Source organism: Sphaerodactylus townsendi, linkage group LG03, assembly GCF_021028975.2.
Source record: "Sphaerodactylus townsendi isolate TG3544 linkage group LG03, MPM_Stown_v2.3, whole genome shotgun sequence".
In the NCBI taxonomy this organism is placed as follows: Eukaryota; Metazoa; Chordata; class Lepidosauria; order Squamata; family Sphaerodactylidae; genus Sphaerodactylus; species Sphaerodactylus townsendi.
Window position 1 is genome coordinate 124,688,104 of NC_059427.1, and position 18,890 is coordinate 124,706,993.

An 18,890-nucleotide genomic window follows, 5' to 3' on the forward strand; every position below is an offset into this window, starting at 1 on the left:
AACATCAGTTTGATGCTGATGCTGCTTCTAGACTCAACCATCACTCTTTTCTGACCCCTACTTATCACTTTTCTTCATTGGTGCTCCCAAATACCATGCTTTGTTAGGGTTGTCAGGCAGTGCCTGACAACTAAGGCTGGTACAACTTTCTTTTGTGCTCTTGATAATTGAAACACATCTATTGCTGTGCACATACCTTGTCCCTGAGCTTCTGTAAGTTGGGGCAGGACTAATGATGGAGAAACAACAATCAGGTGGACAAATAAACATAATATGTGGGAAGAGAATGGCAGGGAGGAGAAACTGATGCAGTGACACCTTAGGTGTCAATTAAGTGACACTGGGTCAGTCTGGGAGATTTCCTGTGGTTTGGCAGGAAGTGGTGGGTTGGTGGATCCATACCTTAAGGAGTTACAACACTGACCCTAATTAGCTACTTCAATGCTAAATATATGTGTCTATAGGCTAATTTATTTAGAAATTATATGCTTCCTCTCCCAAGACCTGTTCATGATGGCTCAGTAAGTGACAACAGTAGAGGATATTCTGAAGTCTTAGCACTCATTCTATAAAATTGGAGTAATGTTCGACTATGAGATAAAATCTGGTCATTTGGCTATTTGAAAATAAATAAAATCTGGTTATTTGAAACAATTGTTTGAAACAAATATCAAGGCTTTTATCACAATGGCTGCATTTAGGCTACAATTAAATTCCAGCTGCGCTTGGATTCTGCTTTTTTCTGTTTATCATAATGTCTGAATTTGCTAGCACAAGCTGTGATGAACTAAACCGGGGTTAAAACGGGTTTTTTAATCCTTACCTGTGTCAAGTGGACAAATTCCAACATGCCAAGTTGCCCACAACTGTAAACTGAAGTTGGATCAAACTGAATGAATGAATGTTTATTTATGGTTAACAACCAGTAATACAATAATTCATAAAAGGCCAAATTCTGAATGTTTGCAAAGAGGTAAAAAGTTAAAATATAAAGCAAAACTTATTTTAACATTCCTCTAAAAGAGCTGCTTTCCTGTATTTATTTACTAAAACACAAAACCGAGTTACATTACTGGAAATTCTTTGGTCCTTACCCAACAGCAAATAGTTCAATTTCCATTTATTATCTTTTCCAGCCCATTCAGTCAAGTTAGGCCCCAGGATTTCTTCTCTAAGCTTATCATCTTGGGGGCACTTAAGCAACTTGGGTTCAAGTGAATCCACTTCTTCCAGGGAGCAACCACATTGCCTCTGTTCATAAGGGATTTCCTTGAATTTGCCCTCTAAGGCAGCAGATGGCAGAGTGTTGCTACAAGCCAATGAAAGCATCCTCCTATGGTTTTTATTTTCTAGGAAAAATAGATAAGGGGCTGGTTTCACCAGGAATTCAAGGGATTTCAGAACCAGATATTCCGGATTAAGATTTAAATTAGATTGTCTATCATAAACTCTTTTTTGTCTGACAATCTCCCCAGCTTTCTCTAGCCCCAGATGTAAAAGGATATTGGGGAAAAATTTGCTGGACAGTTCTTAGAATGTACTATGCCAACTTGATTGGAAATTATCCTGCAGTATTGCAAGGAACAGACCTGCGGATTGAGAAGAGCTGTGACGCATCTATTTATTGAAGTTGTTTTGATTATGGTCTCTACCTTGACCATCCCAGCTTCTAATCTAATCAAGGCATTAGATACACACTTGGGCAGGGATCAAACTGTATTAATTCAAATGCTGTGAAAGTAACGAGGAGTCAGGCAAATGTAGTGATGGAATGCATAAGCACAGTAGCAAGCTGGGTTTGTACCCAGTGAAGTTTAATTACACATTATCATGATGTCTGAATTTTGCCAAAGAGATTAATGACAACCCTTGCAAGCAGCCATTAGAAATAGCTTGAAACTTAAGTCACTGTTCAGTCGGTTAGAGACAAGAATGTGTGTTGCGTCACCTGGCATTGACTAGGTAGGCTAGAAGTTAGTTGTGACCTCAAGCAGTTAAGTAAAATTCAGCATGGTCTGGAAAGTGAAAAATGAAAAATTGCTTTACATCAACTCTTGGGAAGAAACTAAAGAAATGACTTGATTCCAGTAAACGATCTCTGTGAAGGCTCATGAAGATCTTGTTTACTAAGGCTACCAAATGGAATTGTGAGAATATCAGGTGCCGTTATCAGGTTGGCCCTGCTGCCCAGTGGGATGTGATAAGGGAAATTTTAGCTGGTAGAGCCTCTAGGAAAAGTTCATGCCAGCCTTTTTCAAGCAAATTGATATGCTCCAGGAGAAGTGACAGAGAGTCAAAGGTCAAGGAAATTGTAATATTAAGGATAGATTTGCTTGTAGTTTTACTGGTAGAGCAATGAAAGATGTAGGAAAACCTCTAATTCTTCTCTTGGAGAATCACTTTCTTGTACTGGGATGTGTGTTCCCATTAATTTAACATTCTTGCATAGCAAGTGTAGAGCTCTTTCGCCTTTAGTTGTCTGTGACACTGAAATTTCTTCCTAGCATGGATTTTTGCATGTAGTGTCATTAAAACGTTTGGCATCCTACCAGAAAAGCAACCAGCAGCCCTTGCTGGGAATCCAATTTATACAGACATGTTTACTGACTTGTTCTGATAACTTTTTAAATTTCACCTGACTAGGCAATCCTGAGGAGAGCTTTGAAACCAACTTGCACCAATCTACCCTTGATGAAGAGGGACCATAAAAACAACCTTGAGTTCTTCCTAACGAATGTTGGAAAAATCCATTTGACAGGGTAAGTGAAACATAATGGAGAAACAAAATGGCCCAACTTTCATTTTTGATTGAACAGACTGAATTATACATTTAATTTTTTTTACTTCATTTATGTTGCAACTGTGTAGACACACTTAATCAGGAGTAGGAGAGCTATAGTATTCTTTATGCCATTGAATATATAACAGAAAAATTGGATATTTCCATTTACATCTTTAAAAAAGAGAGTGTGTTTGCATAATGTAATGTCCTCCTGTACAATTTGTATTGTATGAGCAAGAACTCCAATTAATACTGAAGATCCTTGTGGTGTCTCAAAGGGGCCACACTGAAATTTGAATGGAAAGGATAAAGATGCTAATATTATGTCTTTTTGACAGAGGTTAAAACTTCTAAGTTTTGGGAGTGCCCAGAGTCCCTTGCTGGAACTTGAGTATAGTGCTGCATCCTATGAATTGCTCATGCTATTGATTATTTGATATGATCACCAATTACATGTGTTTTTTTCTGTCTTCAGAGTGAATGTCCTTGCAAACAATCTGTATCCACCTGCGGAATATCCTGCCCCTGTGGGAACCCCACTTATCTCTCCTTACATTCTGTGGGACCACAGTCAGACATGGGATGTCCCAAAAGCTGAAGACTTCCCAACGAGCACTGGAGGATCTGGAGCAGCAACTGTCTACAACATTGGTATGTACTGGGGCATTCAGACCTTCTTTTTCCCCCAAACAGATATCTGAAATTTATATTTTGAGTTTATTTTTGGAGAAAAAATATGAACCTTCATATACATTGTGCTGCTCTAGAGCAGGGGTCTGCAACATGCGGCTCCCCAGATGTTCATGGACTACAAATCCCATCAGCCCCTGCCATCTGGAGAGCCGCAGGTTGCAGTCCCCTGCTCTACAGGGCTAGTAAGTGAGGGGGAAGAACTGCTTTCTGTGATAGTTTTGCTGCATTAAAACTTTATAGGCAGAGGAGTCTGGTGAAACATCATGTCCTAAAAATTGCCTCTTAGTCTTATTAAATATGAGGTTTATGTGGGAGTTCTGAAAAACGTTTTTTGTGTTTTTTTCCTCTTTTATAACTGTTGACAGATGTGAATCCTGAGTCCGCTGATCATTTCTTGGTGGGTCACTGTATTGATGGCAGAGTTCTGTACCCAGCCACAGGATACCTAGTGCTAGCCTGGCGCACACTCGCTCGATCTTTGGGGACTAATATAGAACAAATGCCTGTCGTGTTTGAGGATGTTGCAATCCACCAGGCAACAATTCTTCCAAAGAAAGGTGAGGTTTGTAGAAGTTTCTGCCTGTAAAATATGGAGTGACTGGAATATGATCTGATATTTCAGATCTAGGAATACCTAATCAGCCTAGTGAACTGCATTGTTTTACCGAGGAGGGCATGAGATCCATGAATAATGTGTGTAAATGTGCAAGGCTGAAACTCTGTGTTATATAGTGAACCAACTCCGGGTCCTCAGCCTTTTCCAGTCTACAGGCATCTTTGGAATTCTGACACACCAAAAAAAAAAAAGCCCCAACTGCTACATGAGGCAGAGCCAACCACAAAATGTCAGAGAGGCCGTGTAAAACTCTTGATTGTAACACCTCATCATTTCAGGTAGAAGTAATACTTAACAGCAAGCCTTTTAAAATGAACAAGGGCACCATGTTGGAGATCCCTGAGCTAACCATTACAATGCACATTCAGTCCAAATTTGCATATAAATTTAAATTAAGCAGAATTATTGGTTGAATCCTAACTGCCACCCGTAGAAAGGGAGCATTGCAGCCACATTCCTCTCCCCATAGTAACCCATTCTAACTCCCACAAATCTAGTTGCTGAGGAATGGAAGCGGACTGCTAAGGTGAGGGGAACACAGCAAAGACTTGCTCTTGGTAGTTAGGATCCAGCCTTATAACAGCAGGATGTTTCTATGAACCTGAATGGTCTCTACTGGGAGTTTCTGTCAGAATACCTCAAATAGAAGCTGGATCTCTATCTTCTGACCTATGTTATGTTGGAGAGAACAGTTAAACAAAAGACCAACACAAAAGCAAGTCTAGAATAGCAAAGAAAAACTGCTATGTGAATGATAGGTAAATAATTTATGCAGCTTATTTTATACATGCTGGAGAGACTCTTTCACAGGTGTGAAAACAAGTGAAGTGTGAGGTTGAGGTTCTTTTAACATCCCCCTAATCCCTGTTTTACCTTGCAGGTTCAACACCGCTAGAAGTGAGACTCATGCCTGCTTCTCAGTGTTTTGAAGTATCCAGCAATGGAAGTCTGGCTGTTAGTGGTAAGTTGTCACTTCCTGTAAATGTGTTCTAAATAACTCAGCGTTGCATATATTTTTAGCCATTAACTGCTCTTGTTCTCTGCGTATTGTCTCTACCAGGAAAAATTTACCTTTTGGAAGATACTGCTCTGAATAACTTTCGTAACCAGCAAATTGACCAGAAAGATAATACCTCCTCAGAAATCACCTTATCTAAGGGGGACATTTACAAAGAACTTCGCCTGCGTGGTTATGACTATGGGCCAACGTTCCAAGGACTTATAGAATCAAGTAGTGATGGTATTTAATTTAAAATAATTATTCTTGTTCATATTTGAAACCTACTTGTGAAAGGGACTGGTTGTAAAATCGAAGTTCATCTGAGATATACAGTTTGGTGTGTAGGGACGCATAAGTCTTGGTGTCGGACAACTTGAAAGAAGATCTGGAGAAATTGGGGAGCATCATAATCATTATTTTCTGGGCTAGTTTGGAAAACTGGGGAATATAGGCAGAGGTGTAGCAAAAGGAAATGGCACCCAATTTTGTGCCCTCACCACGGGTGCCATCCCTCCTGCGCCAACGTGGCTCTGACAGCCGAGTCGGCACAGGGAAGGCACAAAATCGCCTCACACACAGCACACCCCTCCTCCCCCGCACCAACCTGGGAGCAGAGGAGGCATGTGGGGGGCGATTTTGCCCCCCCATGTGACAAGATGGCGTGTGCTCGGGGATATCTGACCCCACATGTCCCCTTGGGAGGTATACCCTGAATATACCCCTGAATATACAGTAGTCCAGTACAAGGACTACTGTACAGCAAATTATTTCCTGGTTTACTTTGTGACAGTGCAGCCACCCTGGTGGCTTTTGAGGGAGATTATGCTAATTAGTTTGTTTTTTCACCCCCAGGAAATTCAGGGAAGGTACTGTGGGATGGGAACTGGGTGACATTCCTGGACACCCTGCTACATTTGATAATCTTGGGGGAAACAGGAAGAAGTCTACGGTTGCCTACCAGAATCCGCTCAGTTTGCGTCGACCCGATGCTACATGCAGAACGTGTGCACAAATACAGTGATGACATTGAAGGTAATGGGCACTATTGATTATTCAGAGACATTCCAGCTCCTAAAGTGAAACCAAGATCTGAAACTGCTGTGCTAAATTTTAAAGCAACTATGCAGAATTTGCAGGAACAGGTTTTCATTGTTTTCCAATCTCTGAAATCCTTGTCCTACTGCACTGCTTAGTGGAGGTCTTTACTGTCTGATATAATTGATTTCATGTACCGTCTGATGTAATTGCTTTCGTCTTCAGCCTCAGTGAGAAAGGCAAGCTGTAAATGAACTTAGTAATCATTGTTTTATGTCTCCATGAGTTTACCAACAATTTCTGCTCACTCTTTCCTTACCTTGTAGGTTTTGATGCTGTTGTTGACCGTTGCCTTAATACCATCACAGCCGGAGCTGTTCAGATTTCTGGCCTTCATGCTAGTGCTGCCCCTCGACGACAGCAGGAACAGACCCCTCCAACACTTGAGAAATTTTGCTTTGTGCCCTATGTTGAGGGTGACTGCTTGTCCTCTGATGCTCAGCTTCTCTCCAGCTTTGAACACTGCAAAGGTAAAGAGATTTTTGTTTCCGTCTAATTATTTTCTGAAAATGACATACCCTGTTCAAAGTTGGCATCAGGACCATATATTACATATATTACAATTACGCTGGGAATTACAAGGTTGAGAGAATGTGTATAGAATTTGTCGGTCCCTGACTGTAATCTGCTGGTCTTTGACTGTAATAAATTGAATTGAAGTGCCTGGCCTTCCTCACTCTTCCTGTTAGTGAGAGAACTGCCTGCTATTCTGTTTGATGTAAATAGTGGCCAGTGACCTTTAGAAACAAAAATACAGGTGGGTACAACTTTATTTTCTTAAGCCAGTACTGTTATCAGGAAAGATGCAGAGTGAAACTAGACACTTGGAGTTTGTTGCCCTTGGCCTGACTTGACATATACATCCTACGAAAGTGACCTGTAAAAGCTTTACATGGATTAGAGCAGCGACCTCAGTTAGGAGGCAGATCTTGTTATTATCCAAGCCCAAAGTGGTTTGTAGGCAGCCCCTGGAAGTAAATACCTCCTGCTTCTCAGATGTGGCACTTAATTGTGTGCCGGGGGGGAGAGGGGGATTGTGTCCCCTTTGCTTGTTGTGCACCTAGGGAAACCACTGTTTCCATGCTTAGAAGATTGTTGAAAAAACCTTTTATTCTAGAGGAAAAATAACTGATCACAGGATGGGGTGGTGGCATTCATATCTACAGATTAAATCACTGATCCTTGGATGACATCAGGATCCTTTGGTCTGAGATCTGATTTCAGTCAAAGCAACTTTCACCCTTATGAGGTTTTCTGGCAAGGGTGCCCCCACACTCAAATGTTCCTGTCATAATCTCTTCTTCGCTGATTTTAAAGGGCCTCTCAAATATCTGTGCATGTTTTATCTTCTGTCCTGCAGTGTTGATCCAGAACTTGCAGAAGAAGATAGCAAAGCATGGAGTCAAACTGGCTATTCCAGGGCTGGAGACTGTAAATATACCTGTACAAAAAGAACCTGAATCAAAGGGTCTCCTACACATACTTGCTGAAATTTGCCGCCTAGAACTGAATGGAAACCTCTACTCAGAGCTAGAACAAGTTGTGACTCGAGAAAAATTGCATCTTCAAGAAGATCCTCTTCTCAATGGCTTGCTGGATTTTCCCCAGCTGAAGACTTGTGTTGACATAGCACTGGAGAACATTACCAGTCGCAAGATGAAGATAGTAGAGGTTAGCTGTGGATGGCAACTCTGCAGAGCTCTGCAATCTGCCTTTTATTTCTTTCCTCTATTGTGTAAATAATCTAGTTTGCTCATCATTAACCAGTACTCTGTGTTTACAGGCTCTGGCAGGAGACGGGCAGTTATTCTCAAGAGTTACGAGCATTTTAAATACTCAGCCTATGCTACAGCTAGATTACATTGCCACTGATGAAGCAACAGCTGTCCTCACATCCCATGAGAGCCATCTGCAGGAAATTGGTGTTTCCATTGACCAATGGGACCCTGCAAACCCTCCTTCCGCCAGCCTGATCCATGCCGATCTCCTGGTGTGCAACTGCTCTCTGAACCCTTTCAAGAATCCAAAAGAGGTACTCTCCAACATGTCAGCCACAGTGAAGGAAGGCGGGTTTGTTCTATTGCACACTCTTCTGAAAGGAGAAACTCTGGGAGAAATAGTCCGTTTCCTCACAAATCCAGATCTTCGGAAGAAACCAAATCTCCTGACTCAGGTAAAACTACAAACTCTCTTGTTCTTCTCTAGTTGGCTCTAGAATAGGTCATGCTTTGATCAGAGTGTATTTGTGCTGATTGTTTTTTCCCAGCGAACATTCCTTTTTAAGCTAATTAATAGGAATGATTATCAGTTCAGGCAGGCTCTCCTCTTCTAATCATCTTCTTATCTTTTTTTAGATTACTGATTACCTTTTAATGAGTTTTTAAAAGACTTACAGGGCATGGCATAGATTAGTATTGGAGTATTTAGAGTTTTTGAAAAATACCTTCCACAGAGTAGAAAACAGAATTAGTCAGCAATGGATTCTATCTCTGAATAAGAAATTGTTTTACTATTCTGGCAAGGAATAGTCATAATGTATTCAACTAATAACTGATTCAAAACCTTTAGAACCAACAACTGGGTGTATGCTTGTTTAAGAATCACATGATCATTTTATCATCCTCATTTTGTTTGTCTTGACAGGTAGAATGGGAGAATCTGTTTACCACGATCGGTTTGAATTTGGTGGCTGTGAAAAGGTCCTCCTTTGGGGCAGCCATCTTCTTATGTCACCGGCCATCTCCTGCCAAGACCCCGATTTTCTTGCCTGTGAATGAGACTGATTACAAATGGGTGGAACCTTTGAAGGTAAGAACTTTCAGTTGGGTACAAGTTGCTTGCCATTCTTGTTCCTGGGTTTCCAGGCAGAAGAAACATTTTAGGTGTTCCTTCATATTATGCATTCTGAAAAACACTTTTTTAAAAAGCTGCTGTGTTAATAAGATGGACTGGGACATCTCTTGCAGGAAATGTTAGCAGAACCTTCAGAACAGCCTGTGTGGCTGACTGCTACTAGCTGTGCTACTTCAGGAGTGGTTGGCATGGTGAATTGTCTTCGTCAAGAACCTGGGGGCCACAGGGTCAGGTATGAAACATCCAGTGACAGGACCATCATTTTGTCACTTTTTAAGAACAACTGACAAAAATATAAGTTAAATAAGAAGCCAATGTAAATATTGTATTTTACTCCCTAGGTGCCTTTTGATTTCAAACTTGGATGCTTCTTTTCCTAAACCCTCTGCCAGTGCTTCTGCCGAGGAGAAGCAGAAGATGCTGCAGAATGACCTGGTGATGAATGTTTATCGAGATGGAAAATGGGGCTCTTTCAGACACATCCTATTAAAGCAAGGTGTGTACCATGAATGAAATCAGTTTGTGGCAGCATCTCTTTCCACGGAGATGACAAAGATGTTATACGAAATGTTATTCTGTATAGCCCAGACCCACTTCCCAGCAATGATCTTCATTCAGTGCTGGGATACTATTGTCCTGTTATTGTGAAGTAGCAAATTTCCTTTCCAACATATCCAAAGAGGATGAATTGGAATTGGAGACAGAATGTCTTGAATGACTGTGCAAGAAGATGGGTGGAGAACCAGTGTGGTGTCCTGGTTAAAGTATGAATTAGGATCTGGGAAACCCAACTTCAAATCCCCACTTACACCATGGAAGCTTGCTGGGTGACTTTGGGCCAGTCTCACACCCTCCGCTCTGACATTGGCTAATGTTTGGATGGGAGATCTGTAAGGAATACCAGGGTCATGATGCAGAGGCAGCAATGACAAACTACCTCTAATATCTGTTGCCTTGAAAACCTTTCAGGGATGCTATAAATCAACTATGACTTCAGGGATGCTATAAATCAACAAACAAGCAAAGCAAAATGGGTGCCTCTAAGGGAAATCCCTCCATTATTTTTTTAATTCCTCATGTCCAAGAGGTCTATTTTCACATGAAACATGGCTGTACTTAAAATGGCAGAATAGTGACTTCTCTGTGTCCTTTTGTAGCTAAACCTCAAGAGCTTACTGAATATGCATTTGTAAATGTGCTGACACGTGGCGATCTTTCCTCACTTCGCTGGATTGCTTCCCCCCTTCGCCATTTCTACACAACCAACCCTGATGTCCAGCTCTGCAGAGTTTATTATGCATCTCTCAATTTCCGTGACATCATGTTGGCCACAGGAAAACTCTCTCCAGATGCTATTCCAGGTGAGTTGAAAAAGTTTCTTTTAAATAAGGCATTCACAATATATTTTACGTTTTGAATACAGACTACTTTTGTCTGAGCTAGAGGCACTTCGTTTAAAACTAAGTAATGTTGTGGAATGGTCCCTTACTGCTCTGTATCATTACATGTTTTGCATGATAACCATTTTTGAATTAATGTCCACCCTAATCAACAGTGGCGTAGTGCCCACGGGATAAAGGTAGTGGTGGGATTTAGCAAGTTCACACCACTTCAGCAAAACTGGTTGTTAAAATGGCGCTTGTAAATAACCAGTTGTAAAATTATTTGAATCCCACCACCGGAACCGGTTGTTAAATTATTTGAATCCCACCACTGGGTGGGGGGGCACAATGCCCTGGGCGGAGCAGTGGTGGAGGCATGGCCGGGCCATCGAGGGGGCGTGGCGAGGAATTCTAGGGGCGTTCTGGGGTGGGGGCGGGTGACGCTGCAGGGTGGGCGCACGTGGTAACAGGGCTGGTAATCTCCTCTGTCTGGACACTGGAGAGAAATGACTAGACTGAGTGGGCAATATTAATGAGCTATGTGACTAAAGGCCTGAATTTGGTTTGGGCAACATTATTTTTCCGTATGATCAATACCTTCTGAGACTGGTTTCCATTTGAGCTTCTATGTATTGCACAAAATTAAGTCACTTCCTTGTAATTAGGTAAATATACCATCTATTTTAAGAGTGAAGAGCATTGCATAGGATTAAAATGAAGGAGTTCCTCCTCCCCTCGTGCTGTCCTTCTATACCCTACGGCTAATTGCTTCACTTTGGTTATGATTTCTTCATTCAGAGAACAGGATTATGCTTCATTCAGTATTAGCATAATCTAATGCAATCCTATGGACACTTACTGACAAAGGTCATGTTACTGGGAAACTTTTAGTTAATGGTTAATAAATTGGGTTGGCATTGCCAGTCAAGTGGCTGCTAGACAATCTCTGAAGCCAATAATATCATTGTGTAAGTGGCAGTTCATCTTTTTTAAAATTCCATTACTGTGTAGTTTCTGTTAGTGAAGCCAAGGCTACAATAGTCAGGCAAATGTAACAACACTTTTAGCAAAACCTCTACTGGCTATCTGCTTTAACTGCAGGCATCTACAAACAAGAAGGATGGCCCTGCCTGGGTCTGTTTAGTGGACTATTTTTTTTATTGACTTTTGATTTTAGAAGTTACTGTTGCTTTATTTCTATTTTAATTTCTTTTCTTTTTTATTGTTGAAGCTCTTGGATCACCCTAGTGTTTCAGGGTAAAAGTCAAAGAGAAACACGGATTAGCAAGTTTTTCACATTTACTGATGTCTTGCCTGACTATTGTTAAAAGTTGTAATAATGATTTAAAGCTAACATTTACTTTTATTGCTTCATAATATAATTTATTCTAATTAAATTCAGATTAGTTAAGTATCAAGCCCATTTGTATTTAATGTGTTTTGTTATAGTAATTTGGAAAAAAACCTAGACAAATATTTAACCATATTTGATCAATTGATCAAGTGTTTCTTTACTGGTCAAATGGCCAACCTCAAAATAAGCTCTCCTTATCTTCGCTTTAATTATTTCTTGTCACTAAGGGGTTAATCCAGAAATGAATAACTCTGTGCTAAGACAGAGACAGAGATGTTAAGAGCTAACTGCAACCAAATTTCAAGTTTTTAGAAACTAGATGTGATCTCTGTAACTGAGATTGCCCAGTCACACAGTGGCTTTTCTTGTTTATGGTCAGGCATGCAGGATGCAAAGACCTAGGTGGAGAAAGTAACCTGTATGTTGTGTGAATGTGTGCGCACGTGTTTTTAAATGAATGTATGGTCAACAGCACTTTTTTAGAGCAGCTTCACAGGGCCATGCAATTCTTTTTCAGGAAACTGGACATTACAGCAATGCATGTTGGGAATGGAATTCTCGGGACTGGACCCTAAAGGACGGAGAGTGATGGGACTGTTACCTGCTAAAGGACTTGCTACTGTAGTAGACTCTGACAAGAGGTTCCTGTGGGATGTGCCACAAAACTGGTATTTCAATTTTCATTGTCACTTTCTTTGTCCCCTCTGGGGCTCGGTATAAGTACATCATACAATGGGGTGGTGTGAATGCCTTTGTAATGGGATTTAATGTAATGGCAGTGGCAAAGTGATTTTGCTGAAGCATAGTAGTGGCAAAGTGATTTTTCTGAAGCAGAACTATTGTGTTTAATCAGCAAGTACTCTTGAGATCCTCCCGACCTGAGTGACCCACACTAGCCTAGTCTTGTCAGATCTTGGCTGCTAAGCAAAGTTAACCCTGGTAATTCTTAGATGAGAAACCACCAAGGAAAGTTCAGTGCTGCCATGCAAGAGGCAGACAGTGGCAAACTGCTTCTGTGTCTCTTGCCTGGAAAATCCTAGTAACTGCTTTTCCAAAATTAATCCAGTCTCTTGGGGGTGGGGGGAGAGAAAATCTTAATAATTTCCATAAGTTGGCTGCAACTTGGTGATACTCTACATATCATCCTGAGCTCCTGTGGTTTTCTTTTATTTTCTGTAGCCAGTTATGATCATTATTTGATTGGAATTACCCCTCTATGGGAACATATCAATTGATACTTTGATGAGCAGCTTTGAGAAAATATAATAATAGAACTGGTGATTTTCTTTTTCATTGTTCACTGATTCGAATTATCTGAGCAGTTTAGAATATCAGTCCACTCTTTTGAGAATGAGTTCAGTGTTAATATTTAATGAGTTCAATATTTGCTCAGAACACTATTATATTAGGTTAATATTGTCTAAGAGAAATTATCTCAGTGAAGGACATTTAACCACTGCTATCCAAAGCCACAGCATTCGTTGCCACAGAGGTGTGTCTTTCACTGGGTATTTATTTGACAGCCAAGGCGAATATTGTGGATTAAAGCTTTTAACAGCATTTGATAGTTTAGGGAGTTCTATGTGTCCAGTGCCTAATTCTCCAGTGACAAAAAGCTTTTGTCATGGCAGCCATTATATGAAATATAGAGGAATATTTTCTTGCTAAACAAAATGGTCATTCTTTTTTTTCAGTGTTGATTTCTTAATCTTTTTTTCAAACAGTGACTTTTTCTACATGTCCAACATTCTACATTCTACATTTTCTACATTGTCTAACATTCTGAATAAAACAACTTATTACTGTTCTAGCACAACAAGCACTTGTCTAAAATGGAGCAGAATGTGATGGAGAATATTCTCCAGCAAAATAGAGCACCACAGGTGCCTAACAAAGCCTCTTTGCCTTTGCTCAGGACTCTAGAAGAAGCAGCTTCTGTACCTGTGGTATATGCCACTGCTTATTATGCCTTGGTGGTTCGAGGTGGCATGAAGAAGGGTGAAAGTGTGCTCATTCATTCAGGCTCAGGTGGTGTGGGCCAAGCAGCCATTTCTATAGCCCTTAGCATGGGCTGCCGTGTCTTCACTACTGTTGGTAAGTCGCAACAGCCTTTTTCTAGCTGCCTTGGACCAAAGACTTCCTTGCTAAACATTTTAAACTTTTTTTATAACACTAGCACTAACGTTCAAAATGTAAGATCAAAACAAGACACTTCCTGTTCAGCACAATGGGTCCCCACAAGGGGGCAGTGACATCTCCTAAGTGTCTTCCATGGGAAGTGGAGACTCACCAGATACAATGGTGCTCCTTAAGGGTCTCTTTATGGGAATGAGCGACACCCACATGGATTTCTTTCGCCTGCCCGATTTTGCCCCTTCAAAACTGGGGCTGAGCTGTGTCACTGCTTTAGGGCAGTTCTGCCAGAATAGCTGAGAACTAGTAGCCTTATATGTATCTTGTGCATAAATGTTTAATTTTGGACAAATTAAAATGGAGGGAATGCATGATATATATACATGTAAATAATTTCTACACTGAACCCATTGCAAAAATGTATTAATTATGTTTGTTATGCAGATCCCCAGTTTAAATTGGGTGTGTATGCTGTGTATCTAGTTTGACTGGAATCCTCAATTTGCACAGAACTGACTGGCCAGTTCTCCTATTAATCTACCTCCCCTCTCAACATAGCAATGCACAACAGTGATCAGCTGACCCTTTGGTTAATCACAAAGTTACTTGTCCTTTTGTCAATCAGAAAGTGGTTTTTCTGTTCACAGCAGTGAATGACTGACACTTCTGTCAGTCACAAAACATCCCCTAACTATTTGTAATTTGAAGAAGTCTTTAAAAACAATGTACATTTGATCATGTAACCAAACAGTCTTCTGAGAAATTATGAGGGAGGAATGGGGAAGAGGCATTTAGGATACAAACTGGAAAAATGCACAGACACAAACATGGAAAGAAGCAAAACTCCTTTTGCAGCCAAAATCCTGTGCTTGCTCATGTTTAGAGGTACAGCCATAGGCTGTCTAAGAATGGATCCCTCTTTCTGGTGCTTTTACTCCTGGTTATTTTCAAATACCATTTACTGGAGAAATCAATTCAATATGAACTCAATTATTCCTATTCAATATGTATTTTTGAGAAGGTAAGAATCTTTTGCAAACATCTAATGCTTCTTTTCCCTTTTCAGGCTCTAAAGAGAAACGTGAATATCTCCAAGCCAGATTCCCTCAACTTGATGCAAATAGCTTTGCCAGTTCTAGAAGTACCTCCTTTGAGCAACATGTACTGAGAATCACCAATGGTACAGGTGAGTAATGGGCAGAACTGAGCAAGAGCAAAGTGGCCCAGAAGTTAAACTGAATTAAAGGTTAGAGTTAGAATTAGGAACAGGTGTGGACAGAAATACGGTTTAATTTGTGGAGTGATGAGGCAGTATAAATCCTTTATCAGAATGATGGTATCTATCCTACCCTTGCTCCAGTGAGGGCAGTAAGCGTGATTCTGATCTCCTGCTGAATTATTGTTGTTGGTCCTCCTTTTAGGAGTTGATCTGGTGCTAAACTCCCTGGCAGAAGAGAAGCTCCAAGCAAGTCTGCGGTGCCTTGCTCGACATGGGCGCTTCTTGGAAATTGGCAAATATGATCTGTCTAACAATACACCTCTTGGTAAGATTTACTTTAATTTTTTTTTAGTTTGAGCAGTAATGTGCATGATCATTGAGACCTTTGCCACTAATTAAATTTTCTACTTTAATTTCATAGTGACCTGCATGCAGAGTTGTCCTTATAAAACATTCAACATGGATACTGTGATGGGTTTAGAAAAGCTTTGGGGGAAAATGCTTTAGGAAGAGAGAGCTAAAATGTTAATAATTCTTGCATGTAATACTGTAGAGTTTTCATAGTGCTTCAGTATTTATTTTATCAGTCTTGCTTATATAGATAGCAAGTCAGTATTTTTAATCCTCATTTTGGGTAAAGTGGTTCTCAGACCATTCACTCATTTGCCTCATGCAGAGAAGATAGTAGCTTTCTTACAATCCAAAGGTGGGGGGAATGCCTCAATTTCATTTGCCCACTCTGCTGGCACATTTGGCAGATGCGCTGACAGGGTGGACAACCTGGGAGGTAGGCAGGCACCTCTGGAAGGGAGGATGGCATTCCAAGTTGTGTTGGCATCCAATTGGATGCCAGTATGGTGGGAAGGGGCAAGTTGGGGTGTTCCCAGGAGTGCAGCTGACAATATAGTATAGTATATGGGCAATGTGGTTAACTATAGAATACAAACTTATACTATGCCCATTGGCTAACCCTACTTATACATACAAAAACCATGCAAAGGAGAAAAGTTGCAAGTGCTCAATTCATATACAAAGGTGCAGCAAAAACATATACACAAACAACAAAGACTACAAACACTGATTTCTGTTAATATGCATCCTATTATTGTAATGCACACACCTTTCTTAGGAATTTAAGTCCTATATGCACCACAGTCCAAAAGAATTTCTAAGAATATAATAACCACATGAGAATTTCCATGAAAATTTCTAAGTATATAGCAAGCATCAAAGACCAGCATCAAAGTATATAACAAGCATCCAGACTAGCATCAGTCCATGAAATTTTCAATATGTGACAATAGCCCAGCCCAAAACCATATCCGTGGTAGTGCAGGGTTTTCATTCCTTTCATCAGTGGTACTGGATGTTCCTTTTTCAGCTTGTTGGGAGTCACTTGAAGGGACAGCTTTCTGATATTTTGTCCGCCGTGTTCCCTTACCAACAGCATAATCAAGTGATGAAAATTTCATGGTCTCTTGACAGAACAAATAATAACTCTTGGGCAATTTTAGGTCAGGAAAGGGGCATGCAGGGACAGCAGAATCTCCTCCTGCCCCATGTTGTACTCCTGATCTGAATCGGGGCCCTTTGGTGCTTCATATCTGAGTTACCATAGTTCCTGTGGCATCTATAGTTTTGGACTCAGTAAAGGGCAAGCAGGGTCACATTCATTAACTGGTTGCCCTGAGTTAAAAATCCTGTAGAACAGCAGTTGTTTCTGTTCTTCCAGGAGCTGGGATAGAGAGTTTGTCTCAACTATAGCTCCCAGCTGAGAGATTATTTGCCATTGGATCTGTACATTTTGGCTTGATATTGTCTGGGAGAAAAATAGCCCTACCTCTAGCAAATGCAAGGTTTGCAGATACTGTTAGTTGCAAAGACTGTCCATATAGGCAGATCCCAGATGCTGAGCAAGCCAATTCTGAAATTGTTGCTGGCAATCTGAAGAGCTAAGAGGTAAACACAAGACCTTTATCTGGAACTGTGTCTGGTTCCTGAAAGATAATCTTTGGTCAATTCCACACTGAGGATTAGATGTGTGCTCGTTACACAAAATATCCAGGTTTCCAGCAGAACTCCCCACTGAACCAGCGCTGAACACGCTATATCCCGTTTCTGGCACTCCCACCCCCACCCCCACCCCCAGCATGTGTGATTTTAGAACCTGGGAGAAAGTAGACCTTTTCAAAAAATGTGTAGGTAATCTGGAGTGGTGGAGAAGTTGGGTGTGTGTGTGTGAATCCGGATTCATTTTTCCCGCCGCTGGTTGTGACGTGGAGCCTCCCATCCAATGAGAATGCAGTGGGCTGTGCGAGATGCGCACACAGCCTTTCTCTTTTTTTGAGGCCCGGAGATCCACGTGGATACGAAGCAACATGGGGCTGGTTTTGACTGATTGACTGAGTAGAAGGCAATGCAAAGCAGTGCTACATGCTGTATCCACGTAGATCCGACTACGTGGAGGCGTGCGGAAACAGGGCTTCGCTTTAATTGCCCGTTTCTTCGTTTCCACATAGGGTCGTTCTGCACATGCTCGCAGAGACGTGGATTTGGAAGTTTGAAAATTAAAAAAATTCCTGCCCCAACACAACGCAACAGCCAATCAGGATAGCCCCTGAGCGGATTGCGTGTTCAATCCGCCTCAGTGGGAAATCCTTCATTGCTGCTGCATTTATGGGAACAGGGATCGTTGTGGGGCAGAAGCTGCAGTGGGGACGCTGAAACCGTGCTGAAAAGGTCCCGGTTTTTCCCAAACCGGTTTGTATCTACATTCATTTTTTCGGTGGGGAATCAACCTTTGCTGCCTCTTTTGAGAAAGACTCAGGGACCCTCATCAAACTCTGACTGAGTGCCTGGTACTGGCAAGAAGCCTTGCTTTCCCTAATTCTGGTCTCTAGAGCCAGGACATAAACCCACAAGTGCCCCCAGAAGAAGAAGAAGAAGAAGAAGAAGAAGAGGAGGAGGAGGAGGAGGAGGAGTTTGGATTTATATCCCCCTTTCTCTCCTGCAGGAGACTCAAAGGGGCTTACAATCTCCTTGCCCTTCCCCCCTCACAACAAACACCTTATGAGTAAGCCCTGTGTTGCTCTGTTACTGAGCACAGTCCAAGTTGCACCATGACAGTTACATTTCCTCATCCCCTGTCGCCCAGCAACTATCAGAATACTTTCCCAGTGACCATTTCACCTGCTATAGTCTCTCTGATGTATACTGTACTGCATCAGATTCAACTCTCACTCTTAAGTATTCTGTTTTGGCAGGAAATTTGTGTGGGTGGAGTATCTGTGGAACTGGTCTTACATTAAAGAACAGCCTAGCTCAGTTCAGTTAAAGACTAGTGGCTGTGGACAGGAATGTGCATTTCAATTTCCTAAAGGCTTTTGACAGAGTCCTCTGCCAAAGACTGCTACACAAACTTCATAATCCTGGGATAAGAGGATAAGTCCTCTTATGGATTGGGAGCTGGCTAAAAAATAAGAAGCAGAGTTTAGGAATAAACGGTCCGTTCTCACATTAAAGGGATTTGAGCATTGTGGTCCCTCAGAGATCTGTTTTGGGACTGGTGCTTTTCTATCTGGTCATCAATGACCAGACAAATGACCAGACCAGATTCTTAAAAACTGGACCACAGTTTTACTGTTGCTAATTTTCAAATATATGAATTGCTTTTAAGTACAAAAGAGTGTCAGTGTCCAGGGGGGAAGTGTCCTGCCCTTTTAATAGAGGCTTAGTGGCATGTTACTTACCAGGTGATCTTATT

At 41.2% G+C, this 18,890-nt stretch overlaps 1 protein-coding gene across 1 annotated transcript in view; it reads left to right on the forward strand.

Annotated features, from left to right (window-relative positions):
• FASN (fatty acid synthase) overlaps window positions 1–18,890 on the forward strand; it is a 60,144-nt gene that overhangs the window by 28,767 nt on the left and 12,487 nt on the right. The window contains exons 15-31 of the mRNA XM_048488277.1: window positions 2,644–2,759; window positions 3,258–3,433; window positions 3,841–4,032; window positions 4,972–5,052; window positions 5,152–5,331; window positions 5,944–6,123; window positions 6,453–6,656; window positions 7,547–7,857; window positions 7,970–8,359; window positions 8,830–8,994; window positions 9,153–9,271; window positions 9,381–9,535; window positions 10,197–10,400; window positions 12,293–12,443; window positions 13,691–13,869; window positions 14,975–15,094; window positions 15,330–15,452. Of these exons, the coding sequence (XP_048344234.1) occupies window positions 2,644–2,759; window positions 3,258–3,433; window positions 3,841–4,032; window positions 4,972–5,052; window positions 5,152–5,331; window positions 5,944–6,123; window positions 6,453–6,656; window positions 7,547–7,857; window positions 7,970–8,359; window positions 8,830–8,994; window positions 9,153–9,271; window positions 9,381–9,535; window positions 10,197–10,400; window positions 12,293–12,443; window positions 13,691–13,869; window positions 14,975–15,094; window positions 15,330–15,452 (3,046 nt within the window). The remainder of the gene's footprint in view (window positions 1–2,643; window positions 2,760–3,257; window positions 3,434–3,840; window positions 4,033–4,971; window positions 5,053–5,151; window positions 5,332–5,943; window positions 6,124–6,452; window positions 6,657–7,546; window positions 7,858–7,969; window positions 8,360–8,829; window positions 8,995–9,152; window positions 9,272–9,380; window positions 9,536–10,196; window positions 10,401–12,292; window positions 12,444–13,690; window positions 13,870–14,974; window positions 15,095–15,329; window positions 15,453–18,890) is intronic.